General features: G+C 42.9%; 1 protein-coding gene and 1 long non-coding RNA gene across 4 annotated transcripts in view; one reads left to right on the forward strand and one right to left on the reverse strand.

The window, feature by feature from the left end:
- GEMIN8 (gem nuclear organelle associated protein 8) overlaps window positions 1-10,028 on the forward strand; it is a 26,251-nt gene extending 16,223 nt beyond the window's left edge. For all 3 annotated transcript variants that reach the window (XM_083825737.1, XM_083825736.1, XM_083825738.1), the window contains one exon: window positions 7,972-10,028. In XM_083825737.1, the coding sequence (XP_083681863.1) occupies window positions 7,972-8,228 (257 nt within the window). In that variant the 3' untranslated portion in view covers window positions 8,229-10,028. The remainder of the gene's footprint in view (window positions 1-7,971) is intronic.
- LOC310895037 lies at window positions 8,549-24,334 on the reverse strand. The gene is made up of 3 exons (XR_014580396.1): window positions 24,077-24,334; window positions 15,246-19,336; window positions 8,549-14,586 (listed from the first exon to the last, which is right to left on the reverse strand). It is a non-coding gene; the product is annotated as an uncharacterized lncRNA (long non-coding RNA).
- Between the last annotated feature and the right edge of the window lie 81 nt (window positions 24,335-24,415).

Below are 24,415 nucleotides of genomic sequence, written 5' to 3' on the forward strand. Positions count from 1 at the left end.
TTCTCTGGCATGTTCTCCTAATGTTTTTGTTGTAGTTTTAATACCGTCCATAGCGATTTAACCTTGTATATTTAAGTAAATCTAATTTAATTTTCTCAAATGATGAAATCACGCTAGGTGAAAGGCAGGATAAGAAGCAGAACCAAGCCTTTAGTTTGTGAGGTTTTTTTCTTATGCATCCTGGTATTGCTCTTAAACTATTGTGATGGCTTTAAAGTCCTAATTTGTTATATTTTTTAGCATGGTAGCAACAAGAAACTCAGAAGGTCAGAAGAAAAGTGAGTTTGCAAAGTTACCCCTCAGCCCTTTCTTTTACAAGTTTTGTTTTATATATGTATATACTTTGCGGATTCCTTTAGTTTGACCCTCTTTCCAGATGTCTCTTACAAAATGATTGGTCAGGCAGCACACTGTAGGCTTTTTGTCGTCTTTTTTTTTTTTTTCCCCAACAGCATGGAAAAAATGCGTTTACTTGCTGAGATTAATTTTATCTGGATCAGTGATTGCTAATTCTGCGTGGCTGCAGCAACGCTAACTTGTGGACCTGCTGGGTAACTGAAAGGTCAGTTTGTAGCCCACCTATGCTTTCTTTCAAGAAAATCGGTGACGTGATCACAGGATGCTTTCAAAAATCTTTATTTTTCAAATGTTTTTGATAACATAGAAGACTTCCTTGCATATATTATTGTTATGCCAAAGCATAACATAAAACAAACTTGAATTCAGCAGAGTAGTCTGTGGCTGGAGTCAAGAAGGAAATTTAAAGCTCTAATGCGTGAGTTTGATTTAGAAGACTCATACAGGCTACTTTTTTTTTTTTTTTTCCCCGTGAGAGCACCAAACTTTCAGTGTTATGTAGCCGTCTAGCACTCGGTACATCACAGAACACTTTCTTCCCAGTGCGTGTGCCCACTTCTATTCAGGGCACATGTAAAAGCTGGCGGTGAAACATATGTTTCCTCGTTGTTCTGGTTTGCTTTTAACAAAGCCACTTTTAATTTTGAGCGTTTCTTTGTTCCGTCTCCTCTGGCTGTGCCATATACGCGCGTGTATATACGGATACAGTTATATATAGACTTAAGTAATCCTTCTGTTTACTCTCGCGCTGGTGTCTTTGTCTGGCGTCAGCGTTGTTGCCATCAGCGACAGATTGGGGCTGCTCAGGGGGATGGGAGTGCAGAGTCAGCTGGTCTGTGTTTAATCTTCTTGCTGTACTTGATCCTCACTAGAGGCAGCTGCAGTGCCTGATCCTGCACTAATTTCTGCGCGGTGGGCAGCAACTTCCTGGCTTTTTAGTTCTGTGGGGTGGCACACGGGTACAGCCCTGGTGCCTCTGATGTGATACACTGCACCACCTGCCCTGGGCCCGTCTGTCTGCCCGGCGTCCTGCCTAGGGCTGTCAGAGAAGTACACGTATCCACGTGCTACGTTCAGGGCATTCACACTTCTAGAGCAGGCTCTCTTGAGCGTCCACTGGGCTTGCTTCATGTTCATGGGCCTTGATGCAGTTCATTTTCCGGTTGGGATAAGAATATCCCCTCTTAAGTGCCTTATTGCAGAAGGTGACGGGAGAAAATAAAACAAGTTACCGGTCATTTAGCTGGACAGTAACCACTGTGGCCCGCTGCTAGGGTAAACATGAAGGTGAAGGCCTGTATTGTTTCTGTCTAGGAGCTTGGAAGTTTGTTTTGGAGACCACAGAACAACCTTTTTGGTTTCTAATCCCATTTGTGAAACAGAAATCAGCCTCCTTAATTTCTGGTTAACTGCGTAACTTTCTGCCAGCTGCTTACCCCACAGATTTCAAAATGGTGTGAGATAATTAATTCTTCTTAACCATCAGATAGGAAAGTATTAGGCTGCTTTTACAGATGAATTACACTGAGGCATGGTGGGGATAATTAACAAGAACAATGCACAATGCTCAGTAGCAAACCTGGAAGTAGAACACCTGGATTCTAACTTATTGCTGGCTTTCTGTTCATTTGGATTTCAAAGAAAACATCTAGTGACTCGCTGACTATTTTGCCGTCTTTCTACAGAACTTTGCTCTTCAAAATGTGCAGAAACAGTTTGTTACTGTAAAAGGGACAGTATCAAGCTGAGTACTTTAGATTTGCAAAATCTGCTTGCTGTCTGTTCTGACAGCCTGTTGCAACTGCATCTTCCTTGGAGAGTACACCCTCTTTCCTTAGACTGTTTCCTGCTTTTACCGGTAAACTTCTCAGTTTCAGTGAACATTTCTCAGTGCCAAGGCCAGGTTAGGTCTTTTTTCTTCCCAGCCCATTCACTCGTGCTCCAGTGCTGCCGCTTTAGTTCAGCATGTGGTGCCAAGACACTGAACTGTACCGAGATTAAATACAACTTTTTTTTGTAGGTTGCATTATATGCCCCCTTAGACAGTTGTACCGGCATCCTTGAGGGGCTTGGGAACTGGAGCATGCAACTAAGAGAGAAGGAGGGGAGCAGAAACTGCACAAGCTACTTTTGTTGCTGAGAAGAGAAAAATGTCCGCGGAGCCACGGTTTCAGCCTGCCACAAGCCTGCCAAGGAATCACATCTGCTCTTACTTCAAAGCCTGTAACAGAACATTTTCTTTTTTTTTTTCTGGAGAATATTGCATTGCTTGTAGATATATGTGGTGAAATACTCAATTTCTTTAACTCGTTCCCTCCTCAGCTAGCAGATGGAAAATGTCAGCATAGATGTTTGGGTTTTTAATGCCTTCAGCATTTTTGGTAGCTCTGTTTTGCAGCAGTTGTCATTCTGGTGACTGAGAGCTTATCACTGCAGGCCTTACTCCCCCAAAAAGTCACCTTTATTCCCGAATAGTATTTTCAAGCCAGTTACTTGATTTTACTGCATCAGTTAGAGTGCTGCTGTTGTAAGATAAAGCCTAGTTGTCTCCACTTTGAAGATCAGGCTTCTCCTGTTAAAAATGATAAGGGATAAGTTACCTCGTGTCATCTGTGATCCTTTTGTTATGGGTTTTGCAAGCGGGAAGTTTTAAATTTGGTGAGAAATTTAAACACAAGTCTGTTTTCCCTAAGCCAACTCACAGCTAGAGCAATGCTGTTCGTTCTCCTATAAAATCATCGCTCTCTTCTTTCAGTGCGTTTTCACAATTTCCGTAAGTTGCTCCAGTGTTTCAAAGTAACCCTCCAGCAATCAAGACCATGCTGTTTTCAGGAGCCCAGAATATTTTATCTTTACAGGCGCGGGGGTAAGTCGCAATCATTTGCATGTCTCAGGCTCCCACTGATGGCAACTCCTGTCCTGCAAAGTTTTGCGCTCAATAAAGAGTAAAGACTGCGATGTCAGCTTTCTGGAAATGCAGAGCTCTGAGCGCTCCGTAAAAATTAAACTCCCAGAATATCTTGTCCACAAATCCTTAAATTTAAATCCTTGTTTTGCTGGAACTCCTTCAGGTAAAGATTGGGGTTTTCCCCCATGGTATGCCTGGTAAGTACAGGCGTAATGAAATGGTCTGATGTTCTCACTTCGGGGAAACTCGTGTAAGTTTATGGAAAAGGTACTTAGCTTTTCGGGGTAGGTGGAGAAGCCGGCATCTTGCTCTGAGAAGCCTGCGTGGGCAGAATTTAACACAGCAGATAGGCCTGTGGGAAGCGGCATTTAAAGACAGGGAACTGGGAGGTTTTAATCAGTAGAAATGGGTGGTGTGTTTAACTCTTGGTGTGGGCTGCTCGAGATCAGCTCAGGTAGCATTTAAGACAAGATGAGAGAGCTCAGAAAGTGCGTGCGCAGCAGTAACAAAATCATTCGTCGCTTGAAATAAGCAGACAAATATGCGAAGGGGGTATGGGTCAGTCTGAAATCACGGAAAAGAAAAGGCAGATCAAGGCCGGGGAAAGTGAGCTAATTCCTTGAAGAATAACGTGCTAGCTAAGCAAGAAGCTGCAAGTCAGCAAGGCCGTGTGACACTCGGGGCAAGCAAGACCCGGGTCTTGTGCTGAAACCATCCTGGCGTGGGGCAGGGTGGGCTGGGGGAAATGCCCCCAGAGAACTGGGGAGAGCTGCCCTCTATAAAGACTTGTCTCCAAGTAAGGGAATTTACTTGGATTTTGGTTTTCAGGTTCATTCTTTTTCCTTTTTCTTTCTCCTTTTAATAAGAAAAGGATGAATTCCAGAGAGGAAATTTTCTGATTGCTTCTTAAGCTTCTCAAAGGATATGACAAACAAAGAAGAGCAAAGGAGTTCAAACTTAAAGTATGTGACGTTCTCCTTTTTGGAAAACAGGAGAAACGAGACCTCTGAGTTTCTGAGGAGCCTGTAGGGAAAATTGCTTACAGCTTGAAGGGCTTAGGTCACAGTTTTGCAGGAAACATGCAAGATGATGCTTGTGTGCATGTGAAGCCACAAAAGCAGTGAACAGCTAAGATGTTAGTTACCGTTTATCCTGCTTTTGTCAGTCCCTGAGGATGGATGGGGTTGTCTGTATTCATTCATGTTTCTTTTCACCTAGTGTACCTGAAATTAAAAGTTGGTATCCATAGCAGTCAGGAAAAAGTGGGCGGAAGAAAAAACTTTTTTCAGAAGGCACGGAAGCAGTGATGATGCCCCAGGACACAGTATGAGTTGGGCAGAGATCTTAGTGTTCCTCAAAGATAAAGATTTACTGCAACTTGGGGAAGGAGGTCTCAACTGTTTCTGGCCAGGTAGTGATGGCTTCCCAGCTGAAGTAGGCTGAAGAGGACCAAGTTTATTCTGAAAATGGCTTCAAGAGAGAGGAGACTCTCGGGGACTAGAGGAACTGGCCAGCGATACTTATCCTTTGTGCGGTAACCAAACGCCGCCACCGCTGCCTTGCCTGCCTTGTGAACGTTTGCAGAGTGCTGTTCCACAGCTGGGGGAGGTTTGCCAGTAGGTGAAGCTGAACGCTGTAAAGGAAAGCACATTTATTTTAGTCTGTGTGAAGTGGAAGGAGGAACTACTCAGAATTGTGTAAAAATTGTTTCACGTTTATTGCTTGGCAGCACAATGACGAATTTGGAGTGTGGAGCTCGGATTTGAAAATGAGCTGGGGACTCCATTGCTGCGGGCTGAGAATTATTTTTCTGATAAAAGCCCTGCTACCTAATTCATAGATGAATGTTTGGCACTTGCTTCAAAGAAATTCTGGCTGCCGCTGCAGGTTATTAACAGCTTTAAACAGCTTATGGTTGTTTTATTGTTGTTTCCATTGTCAGGGACTTGTCATCTTTTTGATGAAAAGGTAATTGCACACGTAGCACAGGTTGTACTGTTTTTAAAGTAAATTGAGGTACTGGAAAGAACCCAGGCTGGCCGGAAAGGTAGTTAGCGAGCATCACGACAGGACAAAACTGCCTCTGCGGCTATGTTTCTTCTCTCCATGTTTGGCTGGAAATACGTCTCTTACAAAAGCAGTGGTGGGCATTCCCATCTTCCTCCATGGCTTCTTGTTCCGTGGTTGTCCGTGATAACAAATGGCACCATCACCGCCGGTGGAGTTGTCACAGCAGTGTCTCTCCACTAATAACAGATCTGAAACTGCAGCTTCTTCCACACGACTACGATGGCATTGCTACCATATCCTGTGCTCCAGTTCAGCCTTTGCTATTAAAAGCTGTGTCCCTGCAGCAGATTTCTGTCCCCAGATGGATTCTCTAAAGCTCATTCTCATGTCTGAGACTATGTAACGGAGTCGCTCTGGGAATTGTTTTGCCAGTAGCTACGGGACAGTAAAAGTTAGGTTGGGAAGTTGAGGGCGGGACGTGTCATTGGTAAAGTGTAAAGTAAAACATGTACATCAGAGGTTCGTTAGGTAATTCTGGGAGTGGAATTTGAATTGATATTATTATTTTGATTGTTAACATTAGGATCTGCAGGTTTATGAACCTCTCCGTGCATCAAATGGAGATTGATGCATGCTAAACTGCAATCCACTCATCCATCATAAAGCTTCTGCTAGAAACCCATTTAATTTCCAAACAGAAGACTTCATTACATATCTCCAGAGAAATTAATTTTTCTTCAGTGTTACTGTGTGCAGTGAGCTGTCAGAGAGCGTTCACAGGCAGGCGGGGAAGCAGCTGGTTCTAGCACGCAGCTACGGAACCGATGAGTAACGTTTCCATGGGCAATGGAGAAGCAGAAGGAATTATTTTTGTGGCTCAAGAGAGTCAACAAATACAGGTTTGTTTCATTTCCCTAACGGAGTTTTGCTGTGTAACCTACGGCAGGAGACATTTTTCCAGCATAGATTCTGGGGTTTTGTCAAAGAATTTGGAATGTAAGTTGCAATATTTGCACCAAGTTTATCCCTTAAGTGTGTTACCTAGCTGTGGGCGGCCTGGCGTCCCAGTAAGTTTGGGATACAAGTGACCTGGGCAGCCTGAGCTGTCCTCCTGGTGCTGGGCCCTCTGCAGGCAGCGTTAGCACTTTTAATTCAGACCTTCTGGTTAAAATGGCCTGACACCAAATAAATCCGGCCCTTTCAAAAACACATATGGACCTCTAATGTATGTTTCCTCATGAGTTCTGGCAATGCAGCAGGCTTTGGGGGTGTGCCCTTAAAGCAAAATCACTGGAAGCGAAACATCCCCCAGGAGTAGGTTGTTAATGGCCCCTCAAGTGCTCCTGCCCTTCCCCTACCGACACAAAGCCATGGATGCTGTTTGAAGTGGCAGGACAAAAGCGTTCCCCATCCCTCTGTGACAAACAGATGCCAGAACTGAAGTTTCTGATCACGCTGTTGAAAGTACCTATTTTCTGCGAATGAGGTACGGGGGATAATTCATTTAGTAAGGCTGACAGACAGTCAGCTGGCTGCTCCGTGCAGTGTAAGAATAAACCGCAGATGTTTGACACAGCTCTGTCAGGGTACTTACTTGGGTTAGGGTTTGCAGATGTCGTGTGTTTGGTAGAAGCTAAATCTCGCTCTTAGAGGAAGAGCTGGCGGCACCAAACACTGGGAAGCACATCCTGCATGTGATTAATGCATCCTGACCAGTTGACTCTGTCTCTCTTGGTTTTTGGTAGTGGTGGTTTTTTAAGAGAAATAAATAAATAAATGAGCGCTCACATTACGAATTACTGTTTCCATGACGCAATTTAGAGAACCATCATTTGTTATTGGTAGGTGAAGGAGTTCAGTGCTCACCAGGTGATCTTCATCTGGTAGAAATGTCCCCCGTAAGAGGGGAGCCTTATATACCCTTTGCTGTTTTAACTGCCTACAGCATTATTTGCTCCATCAGAGTAGCTGCCACAAAGGAGAGGTATCTTTGGACATGCAAAAGCAAGTTTTTCCTTCCAGATTGGGGTTTACCAAAGAGGATTTTTGAAGACATGTTGGTCCAAGTGTTTCACCTCTCTGAAGTGTTTTAATCTTCTTTAAAGAAATGTGGTGCAGGGATCTGTCTCGGCTGTTGTTTTGCGTTGTCTTTAAAGCAATGTCAGTAAGGCTGTTGGTTCTGAACTTTGCAAGTCTTGAGAAATGGCTAAGGTTGGGTAGTTTATCTGAACACAGTGCTTACGGCTGCGTTTCATTGGATACACTTGATGGCTGACACTTGCATGAGAGGTCGGTTTGTTCATTTTCAAGGAGTAGTAACTGATTACATTTTCTGTTGGCTGTGGTTCAGCTAAAGTTGCATTGTCCTGTGCATTGTTTCATTATCTCAGCTGCTAAGTAATTACTTTTGGAAACCAACGCTTGTATTTTTTTTTTCTTTTCAGGGCATGTATATGTTAGGGAGGAAGTGAAGTAATGCTGATTTTTACTTTTTACTAACAGAGAGGTTTTCTACATTTTTAGTGTTCAAATCCAGGCTCTTCTTCCCTTGAAGGAGTTGGCTGCACCCTAGAAGGGGTGGGTCTGGGCTGTTTAGACCCACCACAGTTGTGAATGTGTAATATTTTAAAAGTTAAAATAAAATGTGATTGGTTGATAGCTTGGTAATTTACATCTCTTGTGGTTTATTTGTCTAGGGAGACAGCAGCAGCTGGAAGCTGAGCAACAAGAAATGTACGTGGAGGCTGATCAAGACCTTCACAGAAGCACGAGGCGTTCTGTGGAGCCGCCTACAGAAAGACCTGGGGAGAGACGAATGGCAGAAATGGAGAAACTGTATGGTGCTGAAGCTGCCAAAATCCTAGCGATGGAGACTGCCATGCAACTTATCTTTGATAGAAATTGTGACAAAAAACAGCCCAAATACTGGCCTATTATTCCTCTCAAGCTGTGAGTACCCGGACTGTGCTCTGACCTGGCACCGAGCTGTAGGGATGGGTGCCTCTGGCTGTGCTGCTGAAAAGATAAACTGCAAATTTTGGTTTTGGATGGGCTTTGGGGTAGAGGCTGGCAAGGGCACAATGTTCTTCTGCCCTGTGTTCCTTTTACATTGTCAGTGATGGTCACAGTCCATTCTACCTACGTGCTGTTGCTGATTAGTAAAAGGAAGGGATAGTAATATACCTGTCTAAAATCGGAGTTTAACTCATTTGATTCCAGCCTGTCTTTACCATACCGTGAGAAATGTAACAACATCTATACTTAGTGAACTGGGAAAACTTAAAAACAATGACAAAAAGACTATACAAATTGTCAGCTCTTTCCATTTACAAAACTGAGTAGTCCCACTTTCTTGTCTTATTAAATATAGTAGCATTGGGATCTAGCTTAACACAGCACAATAAAGTGTTGTGTCTGGTAATCCTTGATTTTTATTTTATTTTTTTTTGAGAACCAGGAGCCCACTGGCAAAGACACAACATATCAGATTACTGTAGCCCAGCCATTTCAATTCTATTTCAAAGGCTTATAATAAAGCAGGAAGTTTTTCTTACACACTGATACTTGTCTGGCAGGAGTTCAACTCTAAAGCAAAATTAGATAGGAAAATGTTCTAATGAAGGGGGTGGGGGGAAGTGGGGGAGAAACCCGGTGTGGCCCTGCCTGTTAGAGATCTGTTTAGCATAGGAGATCCTTAGGAGGACAAAGCACTCTCGGGACCAATGCCAACAATGATTTTTGCCATTCTAATAAAAAGCATCTAGTTGGCTTGAAGGTTGAAAGAAGACATAGTAGCAACCTGATAGACTGAGGGTACATCTGTGTACTCTGTGCGGAGGTCTGGAAGCCATGTTAGCCCCGAGGGCTATGTGTATTTTGGGTTCAGCTCTCCTGTGTGCACCTGGGTGTTACATGCACAAGGCATAAACGTATGCAAATTCATAATGTACCTCTGTGCGTGTGCTCACCCATCTGCACAGGCTCCTGGGCTCCAGTTCGGTTGCTCTCTCATTTTGTGCAGTCGTGCTTGCCCCACTAAAGCTGACCTGCCAGACTGAGGCACGCAGCTGGTCTGTGCAAGACAGGCAGTACGGACCCCTCACTACTGGTGATTCCTTTGAAAATGGTACCCTGAACACTTTAAAGGACTTTCTCTGAAGCACTGCTGCTACGTATCGTGTGCTGGAGAGCTGTAGTTTGTATTGAGCAGTGCTGCCATACCAGGGCAAAGGAACATTATGCTGTTTTAATTCTGACAAACGTTCATGTGCCGCCTTCACCACGGAGAAAGTCACAGCTGCAATTAACTTTAATTCATGCCTGTTGTGTCTGGTGTCTCTCTATAGCATGCATGATTTGTAATACACAGCAGTAGTTGCTGTGCCCTCTGCAGCAGCCAGCTGCACCAAAGCAAATCTGAGGTGTTATTGGGAATCTCTTTGTTTCTACTAGTAGTTAGCATGTTTTTTTCAAATCAGCATTTTCAGTTCAGTTCCACCTCCTTCACTTTAGATGTAAAGAGATCTGAAAATTTCAAGTCCTGGACTTTAAACACTGAACTTTAAAGTCCCCGATCTCCGAGGCTTGTTACTGATGTAATTGATATGAAAAACTTGTGTGTGACAGGAGAGGGAACAATGTTACGAATTACAGTCCTGCATTTGTCTTCACTCTTGTTCTGTGGTGGGTTCTGTCAGAAATCTAATGTTTTGTTTGGGCTTCTTTGCTGACCAAATAAATTCTCTTAATAACATGTTGTAATTGATTTTTTTTTAAACAAACTTCCAAACTTCAACACTCCGGTTTTCATATGCTAGAGCCTTCTTTTAGCTGTTCAGAGAGGGTTGCACTGAGAGCAGGTGCAGTTTTAACACAGTGAGAAGCAGAGAGTGTTGACAGGACGTTCACAGGAACATCAGTCAGTACCTTTCACGCGTGGTATGTTACAAAATGAATGGGAGAGCTGTTGCATCCACTGGGGAAAACCCTGTCCCAGATTATGTGCATAGGTCTGTTTCTCTTGGAAATGTTTCCCGTGTGGTGGTGATGTCTCCCCTGCATGGTTCAGTACAGAAGACAGAAGGGGGGTGTAGGACTGGGCTGTTCTTACTTTCAACTGAGCTCTTGCTGTGGATGTTTCTATATCCAACTGGTTCTGCTGGCAGAAGCAGAAATTCTGGTCCCCTAAAGTATTTGTGGAGATTTCATACAAGACAAACATTGAACTCCTTTCCCACTTCAGACAAAATATACAAGACATTTCCTTGCCTTTGTTTCTTGTAACTATTTCTAAGGGGTTTTAGCGTGGTTAGTGAGGTTGAAAGTAGAGAGACCTGGATAAAATGTTCCCTAAGAACTATGCAGCAAGGCTTGAGAGAGAGGAATCCACTCTTGTGGACAGAGTTGCTGCCAAATAATCTCTTTACTGTTCCCAAATTTCAAGAGACTGGCTGTTGCTGGTAATTGGCCAGAAGTCCCATTTAGCTGGTAGTTCAGTGGAACTTGGAGATTTTGTGTTCTAAGTCTTATTTTGAATCCTGTGACATTTTGCAGTCCTAAGAAATATCTCAAAAAAGCACGTGATCATGGGAGCAATGCAATTGCATTTCAAAAACGTACATTTAGTCAGAATGCCTGGAACGCTCTCCTCTCTTGCAGATTTGTATTGCACTGAAATCCTCAGTCATCAGACTATGTACCTTTTTTTGTTCCCTAATTACACTGTTATGCCAGCCTCTCGAATAGAATGCAGCCGAGATGCTGCAGACTTAGTTCTTCCTTGTCCAGAATATCATGCCATCGCTTTCAGTTACACCAGCTGCTTTACAGTCCTGCCCAGAGGGAATGAATTCTTCACTTGCTGGTGGTGCTATTTCTCATGAGCTTGTCCCAGCTCCAACAGTAGAAATTGAACCTTAAAGACACAAGTGTGAGTTGTCATACAAGCAATTAGTCTTAATTTCAAAAGTTGTTTTTTGTATTTGCTCATCTTCAGAAGAAGATGAAGATGAGCCTCAGAAGAAGAGTGTGTGATTGGTAATGGTAATTGGTCTTCTTTACTGTAAGCGTTCTTGAAAGAAAAGAAAAAAATACTTTCAGAACTGTCACAGTATAAATTTAACATACAGATGAAGCAATGACCTCTCGGTTTCCTATCAAAAGAAAAACTACTTGCACTTACACAGTGGTGACATTGTCAAGGACACTTGTCCTTATAGAATTATTTCCCCATAAAGCAAGTGACAGTTCAGTACGCCTGTGTATACAGGTAAACTGAGAGGAGATTAAATAATTTTGACTAGCATAATTTTTCATCAAAATTATTGCTAAATATTCATTTGATGGTAGTCTTGTATAATGGCTAGCTGCACATGCCTCGGAAGGAGCTTTAATGTAAAGCAACTTAAACTAATGTAGCAGCTTTTATGAAGGATAAATACATATATAATACATAAGGGATTTGTTCATTCTTATATCTTCTGCTATTTGCAGAAGCTTCTCAGTCATTATATGAATATATTTCAAATAATCATCATCTTAATCTATTGTTGCGTTAATCAGAGAACAAGTCTTTGGACAGGAAGCAAGACTGATTCGGCTGCTTAAATCTGGGTTTATAAGTACAATTTTTGGCATGCTAGTCTGAATATTTTGGCTGAAAGAATTACAGAGTGGTCAAGTTTATTGCCTGAACTGTGAGATACAGTCTGTCAAAAGGAAACATCCGGAATCCTGTTGTCCTAGCTTCTTAAAAGTATAAGTTTCTGGGGAGTATGCTATTTGATAAATGATACATACATGCTGCAATGAAAATTTGTCTTTATCTTTGTGTGTTAATTCATCAGCCATCTGTCCTGTCTAACCTGCTATGTTGTCTCCTATGGCCGTGCTAGGATAGTCTAAAGGAAAAAAATTCTCGTGGACTTTATCCTGTGTAGAACAGCAGCCTGTAAGCAAGTCTCAGCCGCTCCTGAAGGGTGATTACATTTAAAGTATGAAGTTCAAGGCCTCACGCCCCCTTGTATATTCTTGCATAGCTGGAATTGCTGAGCTAGTGGATAGAGGCATGTGCATTGGAGCTTTGGTAGGTGATGGACCGTGGCTTTGGTATTCGGGTATTCTCTTGGAGACCTAGCTGTTGTAACAGAAGAATTGTCTGGACTTTGCCCGTGTAGGTGAGCACACCAGCATCAATTTTAACTATTCAGCAGGTCAGGAGCTTCTCAGAAGTCATATGCCCAGAAGCGAAGAAAGACCTGGCTTGGTTTGAGCTGTGTGTGTAATCAGGATTCTCTGTGGATGGATTCTATTGACATAGTCACAGAAGGATTTTTCCCTTTTAATCATGAATCATTTTGTTCTAAGAAAGCAAGCAAACAGAATATGTGGTTTTTGACAATAAAATACTTAACAGCCTAATGGTGCCAATGCTACTGGCTGGTTTCCTAAACTACACTGAGATCTTTTGCCTGCAAAGCCTTTTGAAAGGCCAAAATAGACAAAATTGCTATCCCCATGACTGCTGTATACACCCACCAAAAAGAAATACCATTGTGTGGAAGAAGGGAAAAGAAGAATGGAAAGGATTGAGAGGGCTGCTTTCCAAAGCTCCGACTAGTCCTCAATTTTTAAACATCATTTTAAATAAAGTAACAGTTCACCAAATTCTGGGCTCAATAAAGCTGTGAGGCAAAAGTCTATCATGGGCTGTTAAATATGGAGTTAAACTGTTGTGTCTGAATGACACAACACTACACCTTACTGGATGTTGGGAAGGGATTAAAAAAAATATTGCTTTATTCATGGACTTCTCTTATACTGTCCTCTAGACAGCTGCTGTTGGGTGACGGTATAGAAAGCTGATGAGACCTCTTACCTGTCTATTATGATTTTCAGAATCTTCCCCTTTGCTTATACTCAAGATCAAGGTGAAATACCAGTCCTGAGGTTCCTCTTTCAGCTGTCCCACACATTTTTTTTTTTCCCAGCTACAGAAATCGCCCCAGTGGCTCAGCTCCACCAAAGCTCACTGCCATCTTGGGTCCGTCAGCAGCTCTTGTCTGTGTGATCACTCCCTAGCTGTAAGTCAAAAGGAGCTGAGTGGGAAGAGCCCTCTTAGCTGTTTAAAGCTTATTTGTAGTGAAAAGGCTTGAGGGAAGCACTTACTTGTGCAATCAGATGAGTAGATCTACGGGGGTGGCAAACTCCACAGACCAAAGCATTTATAAGTTAATGTTGCCACCACTAGAAGAGGACGTATGAGCACATTTCATAGTACTTGCAGCCTTCAAGGGCTTGTCCTGCTTTGGTATAAAAACAAACCGCTCACACTACTTCCATTAGGCAGGTTCAGCTAGCTTTCTCTATTACAAATCATACAGAAAAATGTGCTTTTTTTTTTTCTCGCTGGACATACAAGATATGCTTATTTAGGCAAACCCGTGAAAAGGTTTATCCCAGGTTTTCTAATTATTTTCTTCATTCCTACTTTCTGTGTAGAAGTTAGTTTCTGAGTTTGCAAGCTTGCAGATGCTGTCCCAAGGAGCATACTTAGAAGATTCTGGTCCGTACCCTTTGCTTTGGTGTGAACAGTGGCAGGAACCAGAGGCCCAAGATTCAATTGCTCAACCCTTTTGGTCTAGCCATGTACAAGCATCCAGCAAGACAAAGCCCATGCCCTTGTGTTTCATAAATTTTGACTCACATAACTAAGCTTTACACGCTTCCTTTGCGTTGGACGGGAAAAGATCTCCTGGGTCATCGTGTCTAGTTTTTGCTACCTCCGGCAACCACATCGTCTAATCCATTTCAGAAACTAATTAGGCTCCACTTTGAAACAAATTCCATTTCCTGCCACCCCCACTTCCACTAGTTCAGGCTGTATGGCCTGCTTTGTACTTGCAATGCACAACAGAATACCACGAGTGCTATGAGTTTAGATTAAGTTGTCCTTTGTTAGCTCCAAAACTCGAAACGCAGGTACAGATTATGTACCTTGGCTTCTTTTTGGATTGATTGTGGAGCTGTGATATCCTCCCCGAGCAGAAGGAAAGGAGTTACTGTTGTGACAGAAGTAAATGCTTGAAGTATGTTTTTACTTAAGAAGGAACTCATCAAAGGCCACACTTGTCGTCTGCAACATATTACATGAAGTGATTGAGTAATGGCTGATGGCTCCTATCCCACTATCTTCCTTCCATGCAAAGTGGTAAGGTTGAGCTAAAACTTCAGCCAGCTAGGCTGCAATGCACTCGAAATACAGCAGTTTGATGGATTCTTTACAAGACTGCAGGATATACTTCTGAAATGGACTGTAAAACAAAAGCAAACAAAACAATAGGTATCACATAAATGACACAGTCTCTGGGGAGGTATTTCTGTTCATTATTTTTATCAAGGTTCTATATATCTGTTGATAAATTTAGGATTTCCAGTAAGGACAGATCACCTTGCACTAGAGACCAGAAAGTGTTTGCTGTACTCAGTCTTGCTGAGCACAGCGTGGTTTTCATTCGCACTGCTCTGCCATGGGGCTACACTTGGTAGGTCTCAGCAGTGCCATGGTGGGTTTTGGTCCTGGTTCAATTCCACACCCCCAGGTGCTTCAGGGGCACACATAAAGTCCTTCCTTAGCACCTCCTCTGAGGAGCCCTGCAGCCAAACTGACGTCGTGGGGTAAAGGGGAGTTGAATGCCAGGTCTTTGTTACTTTATCTTTTCTGCTGGCTGTTGAACTCAAAACATGCAAGCCATACTGCTTATTTCATGGCTTGCTCTTGCTCTGAAAGCCACGATGCTGAGTGTGTGTGACGTGACCGGGTCCCATGGCAGCAGGCCGTGATGTCGTAAGCACCAGGTAAGGAATTCATTTCAGGAACACGCCAGAAAGAACAGCTGGACGGTGACAGAGACCATACTTCCTCCAGAACTGCTCTCCTCTACCAGCAAAGACAACAGAGAGAACTACTCACAAAATCAATGCTCGGTGCTCCCTCCTTTGCTTGTTCTGTTGAGACGGTCCCTCTTCAGGTCACCCGCACCTCCAGTATTATTAGAGCATCAGCTAGTACCTGTGGAGTGCAGAAGTGCTTCTACAGAGTGCTTCTAAAGAGATTAGTTCTTTGCCTTTCACAAGTGTGTTTTATGGCACAGACCCACTCTGGAAGGATGTCCTATAGTTTCCCTGTCAACAGCAGTTAAATCTTGTTTGGAAGGGGAAAAAAGAGCTGCCTTAGCATAGTCTTTCCCTTCTGTAGCTCTTTCAGTCTCTCAGTGTTACCTGCATTATTCAAGTCTAGCAAAATTAAATTCCTTTCTACAACATGGCTATAACCAAAGCTTTTTTTTTTTTTTTTTGAGTAAGTACATTGATAATAATTAACCGCACTAGTGGCTTGTGTTACATTGTGAAAATTGTCATTCCAGGCATAGACTGCAGTGAGATAGTCCCCCTCCGCTTAAAAGAATTGTTCAGCTCAGTCCAAGAAGGTATCACATCCTACTGGAATAAAGCATGCCAATAGTTCATATTGTTGAAACTTTAAAATGCCATATTAAAAAGTGGTAATTGAACAATTTTATTTAGCTTGTTTAAATTCCTTAATGCCAGGCTTTTGAGGTGTGAAGTGATGTAGAACCACCAGAATGCCAGAAAGCATACAACAGGATCTCAGGTGCAATGTAGATTTTTTTTTTTCTAATAGAGTGCTCGAGGTTACAAAAATAATCGTGAAGAAGTGACAAAAAGTGCTGAGTTTGCTGATTTTCCAACGTTATTTTCATTTCTTGGTTTCCAGAAATAAAATCGGATAATTTTTTTATACTTCTTAACTAGGCAACCTTTAAAATGTTGAATGGTTTTAGGTAGTCACACTTTGCGGCGCTTGAAATAACATGTGAATGCACGCTCAGCGTAGGAAAAACACCTACACCGCCTCTCCCACTGCTGCCATCGCCGCAAAGCTACCTGCAATTAAATGGATATGCACTGCAATGCATTTTTTCTGCCAATGTCCCTCATACTTCAGATCTCTGAGGACCCAGCTGAACAGTTTCCAGGTTTTTTCTTCCCTCCGTCGTTTTCAGCTTACCCGTGTTTTCCTCATTCTCTCTGATACTCTATTTCTCCAAGTTTCTCTCCCAGCTCTGGCTTAGCTTGTATCCCTCCACCCCAACACGTGCTTTTGGCAGCTGACAGTCTCCCAGCTCCTGCACTCCTCTCCATCTCCCATAGGTAGGGGACGAAATGCTGCCCAGACACCCAGCAGCCAGCAGAGCAAGCGAGAAGGATTAATCCAGACGACCAGAAAAAAATGCTGAAATCAGAGTGCCAAGACCCTTAATCACAGTGTTGCCCTCAGCACCTGCTTAGCAGCTCCAGCCCCGACCTGGCCGAGGGAGGATCACCCTCTCCTCTTGTCCTGGTTAAACCACAAAACTCCCAAAACTCCCTCCCTGCCATGCCAGTGGTGGGAAGGGTGTTGCTGCCAAGCCATCTCTGGGCAGACTCCACCTGGAGTAAATATCCCACTGACCAAAGCCCTTCTAAAGTCGCGGTGCAATGAAGCCACCAAGATCCTGTTGAGCACCGGGGGAAGCTTTTGAAAGATTTTCCCCTTAGTGGGAGGAATTACTGGATACAGAGCCTGGGCTTCACAATCCATCTGTTTAATTTGCAGTGTGTCTCAACAGTACATCTCTGTCAACTCCATCTCCTCAATGGAAAGGCATAATTGTAATTTAGGAGCTCAGCCATTTGAAAGACCAACCAAGCAACCATGATCTATTCCCACCCAGCAAATGAGGATGTTGCTAAGGCAGTTTCTCAATTTAAGAATCATTTTATCTCTTTTCTTCTCTCTTTTCAGCCCTCTTTGCCAGCTGGCATCCTGTTTCCTACTTTTGCAGCAGGCACTGCTTCAGCTCAGCTTGATCCTTAGGAGGGGGAGCAGTAGCCTATTTAGAGCTTAAAGCCCGTGGGGATTTACTGGCTGGAGCCCCAGCGAACAACCTAGCAAGAGGCTGATGAGGGCACTTGGCCAGATCATCTCCAAAACACTACTGCTAAAGGAACCTGATACTCATGTGAAGGAAGCATCAAATATGCAAAACGCAGCACACGTAACATGCAGATAATAGCATAAGGTAATGGGCCCTGTCTCAAAATAATAGCACTCTCATAACCACAGGCAGTTCCAGTATTTTCTGTTCAATTCCAGTGTCCTCTGAATGTGTCGTATCTGTAATGTACCAAAACTCCCACAGGCTCCAGCAGGACTAAGATGTAGTGTGAAACCCTGGCTAAAACACGAGGAAGACATTTCTCTCACAGAGAAACAGGCACAAACTCGGGAATAAATGTGATCCAGGAAGTGATTAGATAAAGCCATTGATAATTTCATTTGCATATAAAATAATAACAATAAAGGAAGCTAAATTATCCTGTATATACAGAAACCCTGGGTGTTCAGGATTGGTTAGTCATTATTCTCTTGTCATATAAAGCGATTCAGCCTGCAGCTGCTTTTTTGTTTTAGAAATCCAATTCAACCGAGAGAACTGAAACATCATTAGCAAACCCACTGATTTATCCACCGGTGAAGTGCTGATACAGGCGTCTATGCCTGCTGCTAATAAATTTTCTACACAGCAGCGTTTGCTCTCTCTAGAGATGTCCCCTTCTTCTAGTGGCTACGGGTTTCCAACTTTGCTGCTGAAATTCATTTTCTACCACCAGGGTCCTGGGCAGTCACCTCTCCGCTCCTCATGGCATCATCCCATTGCAAGGCACAACCTGAAACAATTTCTGTGTCCTTTTCAAGGTAGACACCAAGCAGTGAAGGTCCAAGGGCTGTTAGAAGTGCCCTTGCTTTTTAGGAATCATTTCCCAAGCTGCAGTTTCAATAACTTCTTTGACGGTGCTGGGTCATCTTTTTCTGATAAGTTCACATGACGTTTGGTGTACCTTTGGCTTTTTCGTCTTTTAAAGAACAAGTTATTGCCTTTGAATATGGGAGGCCAGAATTAATGTTGTAGGCTGACTGCTAAGAAACACTTCAGTTTGGCCTGAACTTAATTTAAAATAAAACATACAAAAAGTAAGAATCCAAATCCACCTGTGACAGTAGCCCACATTTAATATAGCTCTAATAAAAAGGTTTATTGCATTCCTCTCTTGAAATGGTATTATTTTTCTTCTTGCTGAGCATGATATTCAAGATAACTAGAATCAGATAACAAGAGTCCTAAGAGAGATCTTTGTCTTAAAAATGCATGCTCTTCAACTTATCTTATGTATGCTATAAACGAAAGACAAAATGATAACTAATACCTGACAGGTTTATTTACTTTTTCATCTCTCAAATTGAAGAATGAGTATATATGTGTGACTAATGTGTCCTACTTTTTTATTTTTAATCATATGCTCATGTGTTTCCAAAAATTCAGTGTCTGGACTGAAAATAAGGGGAAAATGTTCATATTTGGAATAGATGTTTGGATTTTTTTTTAATATGTTTTTTAGTCTGGGGTATGAGATATCAAACTAATTTTCTAAAGCCAAGATTTAGTATCAAACTTGATCTTGTTATTTTTCAAGTTCTTCCCTTGCATCCTCAGCCTGGTTGGGCTTTCCTGGAGTGCTCTCACTCAGCTGGCCAGGTTGGCTGATGCTTTTTTATTTCTGAATGTCACATTTCTGGCAGGTTTAATGTGTTTGTCTGGCTGCGAAGTCAGAAGGAGGCGAAGCGTTTCCATTATCAGCAGACCTGAAACCACTCCTTCCTTCTAAACCCACACTTCACAGAGCTGATGGAGGCCTTTGCAGCTCATCCCCACTTCTGCTATCAACCAGTGAAGAACCTGCAGGGCTGTAGCAGCCATCATAGCTCACACAGCTCAGGACACCCATCCCCTGCAGTCTGTTTGCACTATACCATTGCACTGCTGGGCATGCTGAGTAAGTTATACCACTGCTGAGTTACTGAGTCACTCTTTTCTCCAACACATCACATTTTTGCCACAAACCGCAGCTCGGAGTATAGCCATTTGCTAGAACTGGACTCTGCAAGGCAAGAAGAACAGTAGAGAAGCAATAAAATGTAGTGGGGAAAACCAAAAACCTAACCAAAAAAAAAAAAAAGCACCACCACCAAACCCAAACCAGCATTTCAAAATGTATATTAGTGAACAACTAAAGCTGGGTAGCCCATTATGAGAGAATCTAACTCAGCTTTCTGACACTGTTTAAGTCTTAGGCACCATTCATGTTTACAGAGCAGAATTAAAACCTTCTGTAGTAAGTTATGAGCTTTTCCCTATTGACAGAAGTGAAAAAACGAGAACTAAAATGAAATCAGCTGGCTGTTACTCAACCTCCTCTGTCCAGCTGGATCAAGGAAAAGTGTTAAAATGAGTCCTGCAATTTTCCTTCCCCTGCTCTTTGAGTCTGATTTTCAGTTTGAGAAAAAAAAAAAAAGGCACCTGAGAATGTTCTTAAATGCTCTCTGTGACTGCCATCAAAGGAGTTTTCTACTTTGGAAAAAGAGAGAGAGCCTTGTCTCAGAATGTGCTTTTGCCAGGAATCCTGTCCTGATTAGGCTGCCTTGGAGCGATTTCTTGGGTGGGTGCCATGCTGAAGTTATTGGACGGCAGCCATGTGTTCAGCACTCTAGAAATAAAGTCTATTCCGTTAATTTGCAACTCAACATAAAACTTGGGTTAAGTCTATTGATACTGCCGGAGGGTGGGGCCAACATACATATGTATGCAATTATTTTCAGGATATTGCAATGAGCACGTATATGGTCACACAGAAGTTGCTCTGAAGTCAAATACTAATGTTCCTTGGGTATGCATATTGCCCCCGTCTGGTTTCTTCATTTGCAAACTATTCCGAATTCAAATCTCCCCACTGGTACTAATGAAATGTTGGATAATCCATACCTTTGAGTCAGCTCCTCCCAAAGACAGCAAAGTGGCCCCTCCAGCCCACATGCTCTTTACCTCACAGCACAGCAGTAACTCAGCAAAGCACTTCAGTAAATGTTTATACCCGAGTCTGCTAGACTGAACACAACATCTTTGGCCAAATTCATGTGCATTTCTGAGCCTAAACATGTTGAAATGAAGCGTGTGGAAGAATGCCTTCTCCGGGATCGTTTTATCGTGACCCGGACAGCAGGAGGTGGGATTTTTCTCTCCCTCCCTTGGAGGTGGGGTTGTCAGCATTTCCCATGCACATTTTGCAGATTCATAAGGGAGGGGGAGGATGAAACCAGGTGGACTCCACATTGGAGGAAATTCATACCAGCTTGTATTTTTTTCTGTGTAACACACATCAGTCCTCAGAGATGTTAGCTTATTCTTTTTCACTCACAAACTTTCGACTCCATAAAATGGTTTACTGAGACCATCCGCTCAATTTCAGACCTCACGTTAACTCCTACATGGTTCCCTACCAGGTCTAGGCCACCTCCACAAAGTGCAGAAAGGTAAAGGTGCAGAAGCAAGAGTGGGCATCCAGAAGAAAGACCGTGGATGATACTCCCATCCTCTTCTCTCTGGTCTCCCCCCAGGCCCAGATGTCTCATGGACATCCACAGAATACCCATGCATGTAAGAGCAAAATGCCATGCAAGTGAGGTCCAGCATGTAGAGCTAAGTGAAGGATGATTCTTTAGTTGCCCAAGGTCCTAATCTAAACACTATCCTTCATTTTCAATGATATCATATATATATATATATATATTTAACTTTAAAATCACAAAGTGACATTAGTTATTCTGCAACTTGGGGCATATGAGACAGAGAGGAGTTTATCTTTTAACACTGAAGATGTATTTAGTACTCTGTAATTAACACCAAAATGGTAATTACTAATTTTCAGATAAAATTAACTATGGTTCATTGGGAAAAATTATGCATTCTGTTGAATATATAATTATATCTATTCTAAAGCAATCACTGCTGATATTTACATATTGCGGAACGGTTGCTGAGAATGTGACCTAGTTGGTAATAAGAAGCAGTTTTGATTTTGAAGAGTATTTATTCCATATGCTATTGTACCTGAATGTTAATTTCCAAGGGGAGTATCTACATGCTGGGTAAACTATCAAATCACTTCTTGTTTTTCATCTTTCTCTTTCCATCTTTTCCCCCAGACTATGCAAGGCCAATGATCTGAAGAATTTTGCGCAGCAGTTTGGTATATGAACTTTCCAAACAGCTCTGTGCAGTGAGGACTAAGAAGGGGTTTTGGTAGCAGCAGTTGGAGTCTAAAGCAGATCAGCAGCACATAAAAGGTACAAATGACACAGGAGAGCGTGAGTCATTCTCCTTAATCTACACCGAGATGCTGAGTTCAAAGCACGGAAAGGTCACCGCTTCTTTGCACGCAGATGACAGTACAAAGTGATCCGATTGTCATTTTATTTCTCTTTAACATCCACGGCCTCTGTAACGCCGCTTTGAACAGAAGATCACATGGGAGAGAAAAACCCCAGCATGCCTCAACTGTATGGGGAATCAGAAGTTCAAGACAGAGAGGACTGCCGAACCCCATGGAGACAGGCCTCAGAGAACACTCACCGACACTAAAATGGGATGTTATCACTTCTGATTCCCTTAAACCTAAAATACACTTGTGTTCACATTGAAAGGGAGGCTGCCTCATGAGCCCCTGATTTTACAAGGTTTTGGAGATTTGCAGGATTTTTGTAAAATCAAGTGTATGAGTGGCATCCTATGTACTCCCTCTAATCCTCTGGGAAGTGGAAATGACTGTTACCCATTGGCACCACTCATGTAGCAGTCAGATATAATACTCACGAGTAGCCACCGAGTTCCCTCATAGCACAGGGGGCCACGGGAGGAGGGCTCACACGCAGACAGCAGTGGGACACTGTGTGAACTGGGATCCACCAAAGCAGGTGTCCCACTAGAACGCTTCTGCATTGAAACACTGCCTTTACTGCGATAAAACCACAGAATCACAGAATCATCTAGGCTGGAAGAGACCTCCAAGATCACCTAGTCCAACCCCTGACCTAACACTAACAAGTCCTCCGCTAAACCATGTCACTAAGCTCTACATCTAAACATCTTTTAAAGACCTCCAGGGATGGTGACTCAACCAATTCCTTGGGCAGCCCATTCCAATGCCTAAAATTGGAATGTAAAAAAAATAAAAATTAAAATTAAAAATATTATTAAAATTAAATGTATTAGAAAAAGAATTTTAATAAAATTAAAATGTTTAGTCAAAGCTAAAACATGAAGTGGGAACATACTGCTTTTGGTTCTGATTTTAATGGGAAGAGCTTCTGCATGTAGGGCAATCTGTCTGGTTGCACGGCCCAAGGAAAGACAGTAGGAGTGGGAAAGGGGGAAAGCAACCACGTAGCAGCAGCCACCACATGGATCTGTTCAGGGATTCATTTTAGAGCTGGGCAGTTCTCCAGTGAGAAAGAGAGAACGTGGTAAAAATAAATAAATAGATAAACATGAATAATTATATACAATCAGCCTCGTTTGCTCTGGAAATCTGTTTCACCACTGATGACTGGCAATGGTCAAATAAGGTAAAATCCAGAGTTTCAAGCTAATACGGTGCCCTCAGTTACACCTGATGAGACATTCCTTTTCTTCCTTGGCTCCCATCATCATCTTGACTGACCTGGGTATTGATTGCTGAGCTTCAGTTTTCTTCTGCAAATCAAACAGCCTCCCTAAAACATCCCCAGGGAAGAGCACACCACCCCGCCCTAGGTTACATCGAGCACATTTCTACGGGGAGTGGAAGTGTTTCTTTAGAAACCTGCCATCACCACCCCTGTGCAATGGCATCACCGCAAAATACACAGAAGGGTTTGCGGGTTGTTACCCGAGCTGCGGAAAAGGTTTCAAGCACCCAGTGTAGACAATCAATAACCTTCATCAGCACAGAATCAGAGCCTTTGCCTTCTCTTTTATGGACTAAACTTGCAACAGCACCAGCACGCTGCTATTATCCCCTGATGCCAGGGTTGCCTGGATCACCCTGGCTTCCCACAGCATTTATAGCAGCCTTTTGCACAGCCTCACAGCTATCGGCCGTAGCACCCGAGGAGTCCTCCAGCCACTGAGGCTCACTGAAAAGCTGTGTAAACCAGCCTGACTTTCTCTGTTATGTACTGGATAACAGAGTAAGGGCAGGGAGCACGATCCATGCCTTTCCCTGACAATGCGACTAGGAAAGAATTCATAGTTCAGAAAGAATTCTTGCCTTCCTGACCTCACGGAGTACTGCAGCTTCCTTTTGCCCAAGGAAAAGCCCTGTGCTCACCACTCTGCTCATCAGAGACTAAGTTCGGTATCTCTGTGACTGGAAATCCCCATTGACTGCGGAGCCATGACCAATATTTGGACAGCTGCTCTCTGCTGTGCTCTCTAGAGACAGAAATGACCAATGTTTTTGAGGATGATGGAAAGCTCATCAAGGGCAGCAAGTGTCTCGCATTAGTGCATCTCACAGGAATGCTCCCCCTGTGTTTTGGTGCAAGCCCATAAACCCAACCCAGATGGTGATGGCCCTGTTGGTCAGCTTCCCTTGAGCAGCTCTGCCCTCAAGTTTCCACAAACTTACTCAGAGATGTAAACACGGCCAGAATCAGGGACATATTTTTCAACTGCTCCTCCTAATATCAACAAAGCAGTGCACTACCAGAGCTTCACAGAATGTAAATTTAATGAAAGAATTTATTTTTTTAAATAAAACAAACCCCCACCAGTACACAGTAAAAACACATCAAGGTGCTCTTACCTTTTGCTTTCAGCTCCCACCGTATTTCAGTGCCATTTAGTGCCACTCTGGTTAAGGGTCATGTGCTATTTCCATAATTAATCTCATTTTTCAAAGGTGTGTAGCTCATCAACTTTAACTCCTGGGGGGACTGGAAGCAACTTGCAGTGATCAGCTTTTCTATGACTTTTTCCTGTCTTTATAAAATGGGTTACTCACTCAATCCTCTTGTTGCCTCTCTGAGACGGAGCACTTACTCCCTGCTCCTGCAGTACTTGCAAGGTGTTGGGCCTGTAGTTCTAAGGGAAAAACATAGAACTTTCTTAATCGATGCAAAAGCCTCAAGTGATTTTGCCCTGA

The sequence above is a fragment of the Anser anser genome (assembly GCF_964211835.1).
Source record: "Anser anser genome assembly, chromosome: 1".
Classification (NCBI taxonomy): domain Eukaryota; kingdom Metazoa; phylum Chordata; class Aves; order Anseriformes; family Anatidae; genus Anser; species Anser anser.